This window comes from Schistocerca nitens, chromosome 8 (genome assembly GCF_023898315.1).
Source record: "Schistocerca nitens isolate TAMUIC-IGC-003100 chromosome 8, iqSchNite1.1, whole genome shotgun sequence".
In the NCBI taxonomy this organism is placed as follows: domain Eukaryota; kingdom Metazoa; phylum Arthropoda; class Insecta; order Orthoptera; family Acrididae; genus Schistocerca; species Schistocerca nitens.
The window spans coordinates 32,367,332-32,382,560 of record NC_064621.1 but is presented as its reverse complement, the minus strand read 5'-3'; the positions used below and the strand labels follow the sequence as shown (position 1 = coordinate 32,382,560).

Below are 15,229 nucleotides of genomic sequence, written 5' to 3'. Positions count from 1 at the left end.
GACCTCTCCTTGTAAGTTTGTTCAACTAAGAAGAAACACAAATAAAATCACCACAGATTGTCTAGTTTCTGCAGATGACATGGCATTAATTACTGACTCAATGGATAGTGCCACAGAACAAATCACAGAATTACATAAAGAAGCAGACAAAACAGGACTAGACAAAACAGGACTAAAACTTCATTTGAAAAAACAACTTCATGACAATTATTATCAATGAAGCCCCTCAAAATCTTAGAATTCATAACAGTACAGCACCTAAAACAAACTGTTTTAAGTATCTAGGAGAGTGGCTAATAAGCAATGAGAAAGAAACGATAGTCATAGAAACTAGAGTACATAAAATGGAAAGAGCATTCCAGATGATGATGATGATGATGATGATGAACATAGGCCTACCTAACAAAAGAACTTTGTCCTGTGACACTAAATTGACACTATCAACGGGCCTGAAACACTGTATGCAGCAGAAACACAAACTTACAAGATTCGGGAATCTTAAAAAACTAGAAAAAGTTGAAAGAAGTATTTCAAGGAAAATACTAGGACCCATAAGTAATAGTAATGTTGAATACAAATTAAGATCAGACATGGATCTCTATTTGAAAATGGAAAAGCTAACTGATGTAATGAGAAAAAGAAGACCAAAATTTATGGACACACATACAGAACGGATAACAACAGACTAACCAAAGATATCCACAACTTGCACTTGAAAGAATTACACAGAATGGATAACAACAGACTAACCATGCTGGTCTTCAACTTACACTCGGACTTTTTTCTGCCAAGCAGGGTGAAGGGGCTTCCAAGGTGAGCAACTCATCAAATCTAGGGGTCAACCCCTTAGCTGTGGTGTATCAAACTGTGTGAGCTAAAGTCCTTTTAAATTGTAATCTTAACAAGGTTTCTGTATTGTGTGCTAATGAGCACTGGTTATGAGAACTCCAGATTTGTGTAGCAAAAATCACAGACTTTGACCAGATAAGAAGCTCTAGCAGGGAACTTATAAATGTAGAGGTGTATGCTTATATGTTAGGAGTGGTGTTAAATCTATTGAGGTAAAACTTAGGAAGGTGAAATGTGCAGAAAGCTTTTTTTAAATATTTTATATGTGAACTGACAGGCTGTCAAATTATCACTGCTTGCATCCACAGGTTCCACTTAGGTGATTTTACCAAATAGTGCTTGGTGACTATCAATTTTAACAGAAGTACTTGGAAAATAGTGCAATTATTAAATCTGTTTAGCTCATATAACAAGCAGTCACCTGTGAGGAAAACTACCAGGTATGGGGTCGGTACAAAACAACACTTGATGAGATATTTACTAACAAACAGGACTGTGACTATAATATTAAAGTAACATACATCAGCTTCCCTGATCATTGTTGTTGTTGTTGTGGTCTTCAGTCCTGAGACTGGTTTGATGCAGCTCTCCATGCTACTCTATCCTGTGCAAGTTTCTTCATCTCCCAGTACCTACTGCAACCTACATCCTTCTGAATCTGCTTAGTGTATTGATCTCTTGGTCTCCCTCTACGATTTTTACCCTCCACGCTGCCCTCCAATGCTAAATTTGTGATCCCTTGATGCCTCAAAACATGTCCTACCAACCGATCCCTTCTTCTAGTCAAGTTGAGCCACAAACTTCTCTTCTCCCCAATCCTATTCAATACCTCCTCATTAGTTACGTGATCTACCCAACTTGTCTTCAGCATTCTTCTGTAGCACCACATTTCGGAAGCTTCTATTCTCTTCTTGTCCAAACTGTTTATCGTCCATGTTTCACTTCCATACATGGCTACACTCCATACAAATACTTTCAGAAACGACTTCCTGACACTTAAATCTATACTCGATGTTAACAAATTTCTCTTCCTCAGAAACGATTTCCTTGCCATTGCCAGTCTACATTTTATATCATCTCTACTTTGACCATCATCAGTTATTTTGCTCCCTAAATAGCAAAACTCCTTTACTACTTTAAGTGTCTCATTTCCTAATCTAATCCCCTCAGCATCACCCGATTTAATTTGACTACATTCCATTATCCTCGTTTTGTTTTTGTTGATGTTCATCTTATATCCTCCTTTCAAGACACTGTCCATTCCGTTCAACTGCTCTTCCAAGTCCTTTGCTGTCTCTGACAGAATTACAATGTCATCGGTGAACCTCAAAGTTTTTACTTCTTCTCCATGAATTTTAATACCTACTCCGAATTTTTCTTTTGTTTCCTTTACTGCTTGCTCAATATACAGATTGAATAACATCGGGGAGAGGCTACAACCCTGTCTCACTCCCTTCCCAACCACTGCTTCCCTTTCATGCCCCTCGACTCTTATAACTGCCATCTGGTTTCTGTACAAATTGTAAATAGCCTTTCGCTCCCTGTATTTTACCCCTGCCACCTTCAGAATTTGAAAGAGTATTCCAGTTAACGTTGTCAAAAGCTTTCTCTAAGTCTACAAATGCTAGAAACGTAGGTTTGCCTTTCCTTAATCTTTCTTCTAAGATAAGTCGTAAGGTTAGTATTGTCTCACGTGTTCCAACATTTCTACGGAATCCAAACTGATCTTCCCCGAGGTCCGCTTCTACCAGTTTTTCCATTCGTCTGTAAAGAATTCGCGTTAGTATTTTGCAGCTGTGACTTATTAAACTGATAGTTCGGTAATTTTCACATCTGTCAACACCTGCTTTCTTTGGTATTGGTATTATTATATTCTTCTTGAAGTCTGTGGGTATTTCGCCTGTCTCATACATCTTGCTCACCAGATGGTAGAGTTTTGTCATGACTGGCTCTCCCAAGGCCATCAGTAGTTCTAATGGAATGTTGTCTACTCCCGGGGCCTTGTTTCGACTCAGGTCTTTCAGTGCTCTGTCAAACTCTTCACGCAGTATCTTATCTCCCATTTCATCTTCATCTACATCCTCTTCCATTTCCATAATACTGTCCTCAAGTACATCGCCCTTGTATAAACCCTCTATATACTCCTTCCACCTTTCTGCCTTCCCATCTTTGCTTAGAACTGGGTTGCCATCTGAGCTCTTGATATTCATACAAGTGGTTCTCTTCTCTCCAAAGGTCTCTTTAATTTTCCTGTAGGCAGTATCTATCTTACCCCTAGTGAGACAAGCCTCTACATCCTTACATTTGTCGTCTAGCCATCCCTGCTTAGCCATTCTGCACTTTCTGTCGATCTCATTTTTGAGACGTTTGTATTCCCTTTTGCCTGCTTCATTTACTGCATTTTTATATTTTCTCCTTTCATCAATTAAATTCAATATTTCTTCTGTTGCCCAAGGATTTCTATTAGCCCTCGTCTTTTTACCTACTTGATCCTCTGCTGCCTTCACTACTTCATCCCTCAGAGCTACCCATTCTTCTTCTACTGTATTTCTTTCCCCCATTCCTGTCAATTGTTCCCTTATGCTCTCCCTGAAACTCTCTACAACCTCTGGTTCTTTCAGTTTATCCAGGTCCCATCTCCTTAAATTCCCACCTTTTTGCAGTTTCTTCAGTTTCAATCTGCAGTTCATAACCAATAGATTGTGGTCAGAATCCACATCTGCCCCTGGAAATGTCTTACAATTTAAAACCTGGTTCCTAAATCTCTGTCTTACCATTATATAATCTATCTGATACCTATTAGTATCTCCAGGATTCTTCCAGGTATACAACCTTCTTTTATGATTCTTGAACCAAGTGTTAGCTATGATTAAGTTATGCTCTGTGCAAAATTCTACAAGGCGGCTTCCTCTTTCATTTCTTCCCCCCAATCCATATTCACCTACTATGTTTCCTTCTCTCCCTTTTCCTACTGACGAATTCCAGTCACCCATGACTATTAAATTTTCGTCTCCCTTCACTACCTGAATAATTTCTTTTATCTCGTCATACATTTCATCAATTTCTTCATCATCTGCAGAGCTAGTTGGCATATAAACTTGTACTACTGTAGTAGGCATGGGCTTTGTGTCTATCTTGGCCACAATAATGCGTTCACTATGCTGTTTGTAGTAGCTAACCCGTACTCCTATTTTTTTATTCATCATTAAACCTACTCCTGCATTACCCCTATTTGATTTTGTATTTATAACCCTGTAATCACCTGACCAAAAGTCTTGTTCCTCCTGCCACCGAACTTCACTAATTCCCACTATATCTAACTTTAACCTATCCATTTCCCTTTTTAAATTTTCTAACCTACCTGCCAGATTAAGGGATCTGACATTCCACGCTCCGATCCGTAGAATGCCAGTTTTCTTTCTCCTGATAACGACGTCCTCTTGAGTAGTCCCCACCCGGAGATCCCCTGATCATATGGCTTTAAAATCATAAGGAATGGGAACAAGAAGAAATCTACACTCACTGAAAAATATGTACAGAGAAGACTTGTTAATGATAACATAACCATTTTCGATAGTATGCTAAAAATGGTGCACTGGGTCAGAGAACAAACTGATGGCGTAGACAAGAAGTATGAAGCATTTTTCACTGATTATAAATATTATTATGATATGGCATTGCCATTAACAAGAATTCAAGTCAAAAAAGTCAAATACATTTGTACCACAAGATATTAAGAAATCAGCAATCACCCCTAGAAATCTTAGCAGACACACGAATAAAACCATATTATACAAAATACCAAAGGTTCTACAGGAAAGTATTACACACAGCAAAAACGCTAAGCAATGTATTATATATCAACCACAGAAGCAATAAATCAAAACTGATGGGGAATGTTATAAAAACTAGCATTGGGGAATGGAAAACTAAAACACATAACTTCAAAATCAAAAGTGAGGGTAAAGTGATAGAAGGCTTTCAACACATACATAGAACCAAACGTAATTAAAAGTAAGTGCAATGCAATAAATAAATAAAAGCATCAACTTGTGAAAAGACAATACTTCTGTACCCAGTGACAGAAGCTGAGGAGAGAAATGTTATTAATAAATTTAAAAAATGTCCAGTGGTATTGAGGGAGTTTCAGGCAAGGTAATCAAACATAGTTCCATCAGTATATATTCTTAGCTAACTGACATCATTAATACTTCTTTCAGGACTGGGGTGTTCCCATCACAATTAAAGTTATCCATAATAAAGCCACTCTAAAAAAGGATAGTACACTGACAAATAATTATAGACCACTGTCAGGGTTTTTTTTTTTTTTTTTTTTTTTTTTTTTTTTTTTTTTAAGTAACTGAAGGAGCAATGTATGAAAGGCTAGCTGATAGCTGAATTCCAAAATAAAAATACTGACTAATGCTCAAAAATAGGTTTAGAAAGAACAAACTGACAGAAGCAGCAATCTTTCAGTTCATGAAAATGGTCCTACATGCCTTGGATAGAAATGAATTAAGCTGTGGAATATTCTTAGATTTATCCACAGGATCTGGTCTAATCTGCCATGATTTACTGCTTATTAAATTAGATTGTTATGGGGTCTGGGACGATGATGATGATGTCTGGTTTGTGGGGCGCTCAACTGCGTGGTTATCAGCGCCCATACAAATCCTCAACCTTCACTCAGTCCAGTCTCGCCACATTCATGAATGATGATGAAATGATGAGGACAACACAAACACCCATTCATCTCAAGGCAGGTGAAAATCCCTGACCCCGCCAGAAATCTAACCCGGGACCCAGTGCTCGGGAAGCATCAACGCGACTGTGAGACCACGAGCTGCAGACAAGGGTCTGGGAACTGGCCTTCAAATGTTTCAAATCTTATCTCTCTGATAAGCAGCCCTTAGACAGTCAGCAATATTGCGCAATATTTCCTGAAGTATAATGACACTGAACATACAGGTGTGAGGTTGATAAAGTTGGCAGTAATACTGAGAACATCAAAAACTTATATTTTGCACTGTCCAGAAATATTGCGCCACCTGTGGGCAGTATTGCACAACATCCTTGACAGTCTCTTGCATGCTACAGACACTGGATATCTTTGTCTTCACTGTTCATTGCTGTTATGATGTTGAAAATTAGTTCAAAAGTAGAAGAAAGTGTATTATGATTGAGTGCATTGAAATGTATAAATTGCCAGCATTGAAATATGTCAGGGCAGATGAGCACAAAAACACAAATGTTATGAATGAATTGTATGACTTGTCCCTTAGAAAATACAAGGAAATGACACAAATGACAATTTAAAAAAATAATTAATGTAAAAATTATAAATAAAGTGTGTGTGTGTGTGTGTGTGTGTGTGTGTGTGTGTGTGTCCATTGCCTACCCACAAATAATCGTTTAGTGCACATTGACTGATACATTTCTATAACAATGTATTAAATACTTTTAAGATGACACTGGACATGTAAATTTAAAGTATTCCATAGAATTCCCAGTGGCAAGATGGTGTAGCATAATAGGTGTACGCTGACTAGGTGGAATTATGTCTTTCATTAGAGTATTTTGGTTTTTGATCATGGCTATCTGAGTCTGCAGAAATTTAACAGTGGTGGGTGAGTGCAAGACTCAAATTTATAGTTTTGATGAAAACGATTTGGTCAGTTTTGACACAAAAACATTTTATCCCAGCGAACTGATGGTTATACTCTCAGAATTTGTTACATGAAAATTACTTCAATGTCATGTTTAGAATAAGAAACGAATGATTATGGAGCAATTGCTAAAGCCATAGTACTGTCTCACTGAGATTAGCCATGTAGCACCACATTTATCTAAATGAAAGGTTTAGCAGAATCGCAGGAAATCACTTCTAGAAGTGTACAAGTATTTTATGATGAATAAAAACACCGTGCATCAGATTCCAAGATAATAAATTAGGGAATTATCATGGCAACAGCATCTTTAATTAATAGTCTGAACCTAAATATTATTGCACAGTATTATTGACCAGTGTAGGGAGAACATCAATAATATTGCACAATATTATTGTGCAGTAGTACTGACCGTTTAGGAGCTGCTATAGTGGCTATGGAGTGTCCCAGGCTTCTGTAACAGGTGCTCTGTTATTCATGATACACACATATAAATGATTTGACAAACCAAGTAAGAGCCATAAGCACAGTGATGTTTGCACACAAGCATTTTTATAAGAGGATGTGCAGAGGACGACCTATGACAATAAATAAGGTGGGAAAATGGTTTAGAGATAGCACTTTGGTCATAAACAAAAAACGATATGGATGAATTTCAGTAATAATGTAAGTACAGCTAGAAGCAGCATAACAGTTGAGTTAGGTAATAATGCCAATGCACCAGCTCCATCGAAAAAAATTTTAGCATGTGGGCGGATGAGCACTTGAGATGGGGGAAGCATCTAGCATTTTTGGATAAAAACAAAGTAAATGCAGTTATGTGCTAAGAATGCCTTGAGACTGTTGCAGCACTGAATTATTGCTATGTGCCTATTATACTTATATGAACAGCTTACACAGATATGGGGAAACACGTGTGGCTGAACAAACTTGAAAAAAGGGCTGTTAGAACAATGAAAGTAGTTCCCTGTAGAGAGCTATTAAGGGAAATACTTGAAGAATTTAAAATATTGACGCTCCCTGACTTGAATGTTAATGTATGTACATATGGGCTTTCTGAAAACTCAGCAGCAATTTTCAACACTGAACAACATTGAATAACTACAAAACAAGAAACAGATGATTTTCGCACAGACATTAAAAAAAAACTTGAACAACAAGGCATACATTATCAAGCCAGCCTATCTTTTAGTCCATTGCCAGATACAAGAAAGAAAATTACAGAACTTCGTAAATTCAAAGTAGAGCTAAATTAAATCTGTGTCAACGGAAGTGCTCGATTCCTCCCGTCTGCTTTAACTCATGATGTAAAAGTGGTGGTGTGTGTGACGTCATTACAGTGTGGAGTTTATGAGTTCGTTGGTTGTAGATGTCACCTTATTGTGTTTGATGGTGCCCTCTGGTGGTGATGTGTGTATGCGCTGAATCTAATATTTTGTATTAGGTTCATCTGAGATTTTGTGTTGTATGTGTGAAGTCATTGGCAGCATTTGTAGTTGGGTATGTAAGGATTGGAAGTTTTTTCAGCAAGTTATCAATTACTTTTTGCTGTTTATGTGTTTGGCTTTTCATTATGTGTTATTGGTTCACTGTTTGTGGTGTGGTAAGACGTTTAATTTATCGTGTGGCTTTTGTTGTTAGGTATGAATATGATGATGAAAAACAGTACTATGTTGTGGTCAGTTATGGGGGAGGACATGTTGTCCGTTATTAAATTCCTCCAGTTATTTGGACTGACTGCTGAGGTTGTGAAGTGTAGTATTTGCCATGAGAACATGAGGTTGACCAGAGTTCTTGCGTCTTGGATTAGGGATGTGTACATGTGGTGGTGTAGGCATGATAATGTCTGGTGCTCCATTAGACGTGCTATCTGGTCCAGGAAATCTAGGTTGGCCATGAGAGAGATTGTTTTGCTGACATAATATTTCTGTTATAGGTCCTCTATTAGTTTTTGTGCACATTAGACTGATTATGTTGTAGAGGACCTTTTTCTGTTGCAGTTGTTGATTTGCAAGCTGTGTTTTTGTTTATTTTGTGGTTTTTATTTGTTGGGTGACAGTTTTTTTTGGTGGGGGGGGGGTTTAGTGACAGGAGTGGTGTGTGTGTGTGTGTGTGTGTGTGTGTGTGTGTGTGTGTGTGTGTGTTTCAAGTAGCCGATCTAGTCTGCAGCGTCGGACTTTGTTGGTGGTAAGTAATTGTTTTTTAGGGTCTATTCTTCTCGAGTTGTGACGTTTTGTATATTTATGGTGTACTGATAGTGTTTTAATTTATGTATAGACGTTCAATTTTTGGGTTTTTGAAGTGTGGTGGTTTTGGTTCTATATTTTGTAGTTATAGGTGTTGGCTTTTTGCATCAAAAGTTGTGGTTGAACTATATAGGTGAGGAGAGATGTTCGATTCTATTTTTCATACTTGATGGTGTTTGCATTTTGGTATCAACAGTTATAGTTGACCTATGTAGGTCAAGGCAAATGTCCAATTCCAATTTTTTTAGTTTTAGGTGTTGTTTTTGTGGTATCGACAGTTGTGGTTGACCTGTATAGGTAAAGAGAAGTGTCAGCTTCCTGTGGATTTTGTAGGTGTAGCATCGTTTTGTGTGTTTTGGGACCATAGCTTGTTTTTTTTTTACTGTTATATTTAGCTTGGTCACACCCTAAAACCCCCAATTTCCCGCAGTTGTCCTGTTAGTTTGATTGTATTTTTGGAGGGCGATGTTACTGTCTTATTTATACGTATTTTTCAGTTTGCTGGCGTGTGTATATAGACATCATAGGTGCCATATTGGAGATGCTGAGAATAGTGTTTTCTGCCATACTGATGATGGGTGGAATCAGACATTTCTGTAATCCCACAACTTTTAATAATGCCTAGCTTTTATAGCTTTTACAACATATCTGGATATGACAGAGTAAAATTATTTACATTTACTGATGCAAGGTGATTGCCTTGAAATTTTACTGCGACTTGACCTGGTTATGAATTGACTACATTCATACAACATATATTGTTAATGATAAATAAAGGCATTGAACTGCATTGACTAAACAGTTAAAAAATCAAACCTACACGGTTTGCAAAACTGACGCAGATATGAAAAACCATGGACATGATTGGACATAATAGATAACAGGGGGGATCTCAGGAATGAAGGAAGTCTGCATGAAATCTAAGAGCCACGAAATTCAACACAAAGAAGGAAAACCAAAGGTGATTTACTGAACCCACCATAGGAGTTATTTGAATAAATAAACAGAGAACATGCTACTTTTCAAAGAACTAATTACAGTACAAATACCAAGCACAAAAGCCAGTCAATAATCCCTTTTACAAGAATGGTATACTGAAAATAACTATCTTTTTCCATATTTCCTTATTTATTTCCATCATTGTAGTCTACTTTATGTGGTTTCCAAGTTTCCCGGTGAGAAATATTTTCAATTCATTTGTGAATACCTTTAAATTTCAATGCACACTTTTTATTGTCTGTCACTTGTTAAATATTTTCATCTGAGGGCTCTCGAAATAATCATATATTTTTGTGGAAATTATGTTTGTTTATTGTATGATACTTCGCAGATTTCCTAAGTATGTTGTATGTACTGCACAGATCAACATCAGTCTCCAAACAGTAGGCCCGTCTATTGACACCAAGTGAGGTGTCACAGTGGTTAACACACTGACTCGCTTTTGGGAGGATGACAATTCGAACCAGTGTCCGGCCAACCTGATTTAGGTTCTCCGTGATTTCCCTAAATTGCTTCAGGAAAATGTCAGCATGGTTCTTTTGAAAGGGCATGGCAGACTTCCTTCCTGATCCTTTCATAATCTGATCATACGAATGACCTTGCTGTTTGGTCCCTTCCCCAAAATCAACCAACCTGTCTACTGACAGCTAAAGATGTGAGCCATACCTTTAAAAAAACATGGGGGGGGGGGGGAGGGGGGATATAATAAAACAAGAAAATGATACGTTGACAGACAAAAAAATGAATAACACTTTTACCATAGCAAAAACCATTCACTAAATAGTTTATAACAACATCCAACCTTTCACTTGTGCATATACATTGAGAGGTAAAATAAAACAAGAAGCAAAATTTTTGAAAAATACACCACGTAAGAAATTCCAAGACATCAGAGGCTACAAGAGATGATGCTAAGACACTATCCAGCTGAAGAATATTAAGCCACTGCAAAAAAAATATTATATAACACATTTATACTACATTCTGACATAAATCTCTCTTTCTTTCTCTTTTCTCATCAAAATTAGTTGCTGTGTTAAAAATCTGTATTTACAACAGCAGAAACAAAAGTTTTCATATGGGCTACAACTGCTTACAGGAGAAATGAGCTACGTACCGAAAGTTCTCGCACACAATGAATCTGTCGGTGATATACATCTACGCAGATCCATTTCTCTTCAGATTCCAAAAACACTTCTAACCATACATCACATCGGTCTTTCTTCTTCTTGGTGTCCGCCCTACATGCTCCATCAGATACTGAATCAGAAGACAATACCCTACGGTCAGTTCTACCTTTCCTAGTTTTCTTCTCTTTAAATTCTGCAGTATAATCACTTTCACTTCCAGAAGAATGTGTTACTGTACAAGTGGTGCTTGCTTTACCCCTCTTTGTATTTTTCACAGTTATTTTTTCAGTATTGGTACTGACCTTTTTCTTGGAACCTGAGGAATTTGTATTAATTGTTTTTGTTTCCTTGTCACTTTCTTGATCACACTGAACTTTTTCATCATCGTCTGTGGTGTCACGATCATCTACATACTTCTTCACAGATTTTCTGTCTCTCAAAGATCGACATAAATCACCTGCGAATTGAGACTTTATATTTTTTTTATCGCCTACAGGACTTTTATTGTTTTTTTTCTGATCTGACTTCCCTGCTTGTTCAACTTTCTTTGCAGCTGCTTCTTTAATTCGCTTCACAGCTTCTTCCTTTGTCATGACATCTCGTCTTTTCCGTACGACATCTTTTGACGTATCTGATGCACCCTTTTTTCTCCCAGATTGTGCCTTCTTTTGCTGCTCCCCCTTTATTTTCTTTCCTTTCGAAGTTGATGGTTTCTTTGAAGTTAAGTTACTTATTTCTGAGAGTGGTGGCTTTAATGGCAGGGGCTGCAGTGATATTATAAGCCTTGTGTTGATTCCCAAAGAGCGCAACACACACACAAACATTAGTACCATGTCCCTTCTTGATTTTGCAACCTTCTTTTGAAACTGAACCTGCATTGAACTTAACAGCTCTTCTTTGTCATCAACATTCTCTTGAACTTCCACAGTTTTTGAAAACCACTGAACAATTTGTTGCAAATAGGCAAGATCTGTATGTTTGTCAGGGTAACAGTGCTTTGAAGGTATCAAGGATAATGACAATCCCATAAGAATCTCTGAATTCACAATTTTATTCACATAATTTCCATGAGCAATCCAACACAACAAATGTGCCTTATGCATAAGGACTTGAATATCTCGCCGCACCCTATTCATTCTACGTTTTACATATGCTGCCATATCAAAACCTTTCTTCTTCTTCTTCTGGTGAATGTTGGGAACTTGCACAGTAACAGCAATACCTTCTTTAGGAATGTTGTGTTTGATATGCTGTTCTTCAAAATTAACAGAATCTACTTCTTCCCAATCACTAATTCCTTCCTCTTCACTCTCCACGTTCTTCTTCGAGACATTTTTTCTTTTTGTTTTAGCAACAGCTTTAGGTTTATGGTTAGGATCCTGACCTTCTCCCAAAGCTAGCAGTTGTGACACATCCAATTTACTTACATCAGGGGTAAAGGCTTCCACTTTGACTTTTTGAAGCTGCTTCCTTCCAGTTTCCTGTGTTTTGACCTTTTGTATACTGCCATCGTTTTCCGCTTTGATACGACTGGACTTCACCAAAGTCTTACATTGCTGACTTTGCTTTTGTTTGCCATTCTTATCAGAAGACTTTCGCTGCTTTGTATTGAGCGTCTTCTTTCCACTTTGAATTAAACTTGGTTTAATGTCACTAACATCCTCCACCTTTATGTTTACTGGTCCTGCAGAACAATAATCTGGCTTGATCGTCTTATTTTCTTTCTCCAGTCCTGGGTTGCACGTTATTCTCTCTATTTCGATGGGTTTCGAATCATCGTCTGAGTCTTCTGATTCACTTAACCTGTTTACGTCAGCAAAAATACTATTTTCTATTGCTGAGAAATCGGAAACTGGTTTTTTTTCAATCTTGAAGAAATCTGAGTTTAAGTCAAGTGACTGTGTCGGCACTAGAAAGTCATCGGAACTACTGTCAGATGATTCATCAGCCGCATCTTCACTCTTGCGTTTTTTGCCCGACAGAAATCCAGAATTTGAGGCTTTTGTTGCTCCCCTTCTTTGCCAGTCAGTATCATCTTCGCACGAACTACCACCGTAACCTTTGTCTGAGAAACTTATACTGTCATTTTTAATTGATTTTGCCTTTTTTCCAACACCTTTCTGTATTGGTGACACTCTTTTTATCTTTTCCGGCGATTCGTCACTTTCAGGAGTATGTGCACGCAACGAAGATCTTTTACTAGAATTCCTTGTCCTCATATTTGAAACTAATTTCGTATAAATGAAGGTGAAATGTGTGCTGTCCTGAGTTCCTCTACAGCTCAACTAGGATAAAGCACATAAAAGGTAACGAAATCCACAAACATAACAAGATTAAATGGAAATTGCCCTTTCTTTTTCTATCTCAATTTCCTGATTGTAATGCTTAATAATGAAACTAGAAATGAGCAACTTTGAAAGATACTCAGATAATAATTGAACGTGCAGTAGCTGGCATCTACTAATATTCTATGCACTATTTGATCGTCTCGTGTAACTTCGGCACACAACAAAGAAATATATACCGATCTTACATAACACAATATGATTATATCAGACGACACACTATCTTCTGTATTCCGCCTCAGTTTACAGTAGATATTTAAAACACAACGCTGTCAGAACTGTTAATTACGGATTTCAAGCTGTCAAACACAAAATTTTCTCTATATTACGCTCGTCTAGAATTACCGCCATTTCACAAACATCCTCGTAAGGCAGACATTTCATTGGCAAGGATATTTTAAAAACATGTATCATTGAATCGATATGAACTCAGACGCAAGGGTATTTCTTATAACTAATGGAATTTTGTACTTTTGCTCTAATCCTTACTGTGCGACATTTAGCAGAAAGGGAACCCTCAATTGATGAGAATCATTTCTGCCCAGGGATTATAACCTGGTTTTCCTTTAGATACTTTAAAATCAGGTGAAAGCTCTGGTGAACTATTTTATTTATAACGTATATCTCATTTCAGTTAATGTGGCATTCAGTTTACTAAAAACCACTTTGTTGACTAAAGGTAACAGGAATTTGCTTAAATATACACTACTACGCATGCAAAGGTTGCAAAAACTGATATCGAGAAAGCTCAACTAATAATTCATGATAATGCCACTTATCGTAAGCTTCAGAGAATTTTTAATTTACTTCTGTATGCCTCTTGATCTGAATGTGATGACGAAATAACAAACAACCACTGAAAACAACCACTGTAGTTCTTTGTGTTGTCCCAAGGAAATCAGAAGGAGCTTCAAACTCACAAGGAAAACAAATAATGAAATTCAATATGTAGGAAATCGATTGGATCGAGTATCCAGAATAACACGCTGAATGAGGGAATGAAATTGTGATACTTGATTACAAATAGTGCGGACAGTCGTATAGATACGGTAGCATAAAGCCCGTCCTTAGATGGAACGAGACAGCTAACGTTGACGGGGATGCGGATGGGATAATCAGTCTCATGAGACACAGCACCTACGTCACATGGGATGTGCTAGTTAACGTGATTTGCGAGTGCAGCACTCTCTAGTATTCAATGGCATCTGTCGGTTTTATCTGGCACAATGTTTTTACAAAAACTGAAGCGTATAAAACTCCTATGTTAGCTCTATTAAAAAGCAATTTCCTCCCTTGTCCATAAGCTAGTCACATTGTTCTGTTTGTAGCTACGTAAATAGAAAATTTATAGCGATCCTGCTTAGTTTTATTCCATTTACAGAAAAAATGATAAGCTTCAGGAAGCTATAATTATTTAGTTTTGTCATTGCAATACAAAATTCAAGATAAAGCGGCAAACACTATGAACAAAGGAATAAAAGAACTCTCAAAGAATAATGGAACTGCTGCTTCATGAGTTCCAAGGAATAAACTGGCAACGTGTTCTGTGTGCACTTTCCTCGCTTGACGCCGACTCCACAGTAGATCAAAGCTCTGCGGACGAATGGGAAATTGTAGTTATTCTTTGGTCCGCCCTGGAATACCTCGCTGGAGTCGGTGTCTTCTCCCTCTAGCTCGCCTCTCGTGCTAGACTTGGTGGACTATCATTTTGTGTCATCACCTCGTCTTATCTTTGCTGCTGAACGGGCGCCATCTCATTTTGTTGTTCGTGCTCTTTGTCGTCATCTGAAAAAAGCATGCGTACTGGTTTAACTCTGTCTTGTGAGACGTTTGCTGTTTTCCATTGGTATTGTATGTTCGCCCCTTGTCAATACTTCATGCAGACTAGAGTACAGACGTTGCAATGGCAGTCATACTGCATCAGTCTGCAACCAAACACGAGAGCAAGAACCTAGTTCTTTGTGTATGAACGGTTTGCCTATGCCATGCTGAAA

General features: G+C 37.7%; 1 protein-coding gene across 1 annotated transcript in view; it reads right to left on the bottom strand.

Annotated features, from left to right (window-relative positions):
- LOC126198913 (DNA repair protein complementing XP-C cells homolog) overlaps window positions 1-13,579 on the bottom strand; it is an 84,357-nt gene extending 70,778 nt beyond the window's left edge. Inside the window, exon 1 of the mRNA XM_049935543.1 lies at window positions 10,878-13,579. Coding sequence (XP_049791500.1) covers window positions 10,878-13,109 — 2,232 coding nt within the window. The 5' untranslated portion in view covers window positions 13,110-13,579. The remainder of the gene's footprint in view (window positions 1-10,877) is intronic.
- Between the last annotated feature and the right edge of the window lie 1,650 nt (window positions 13,580-15,229).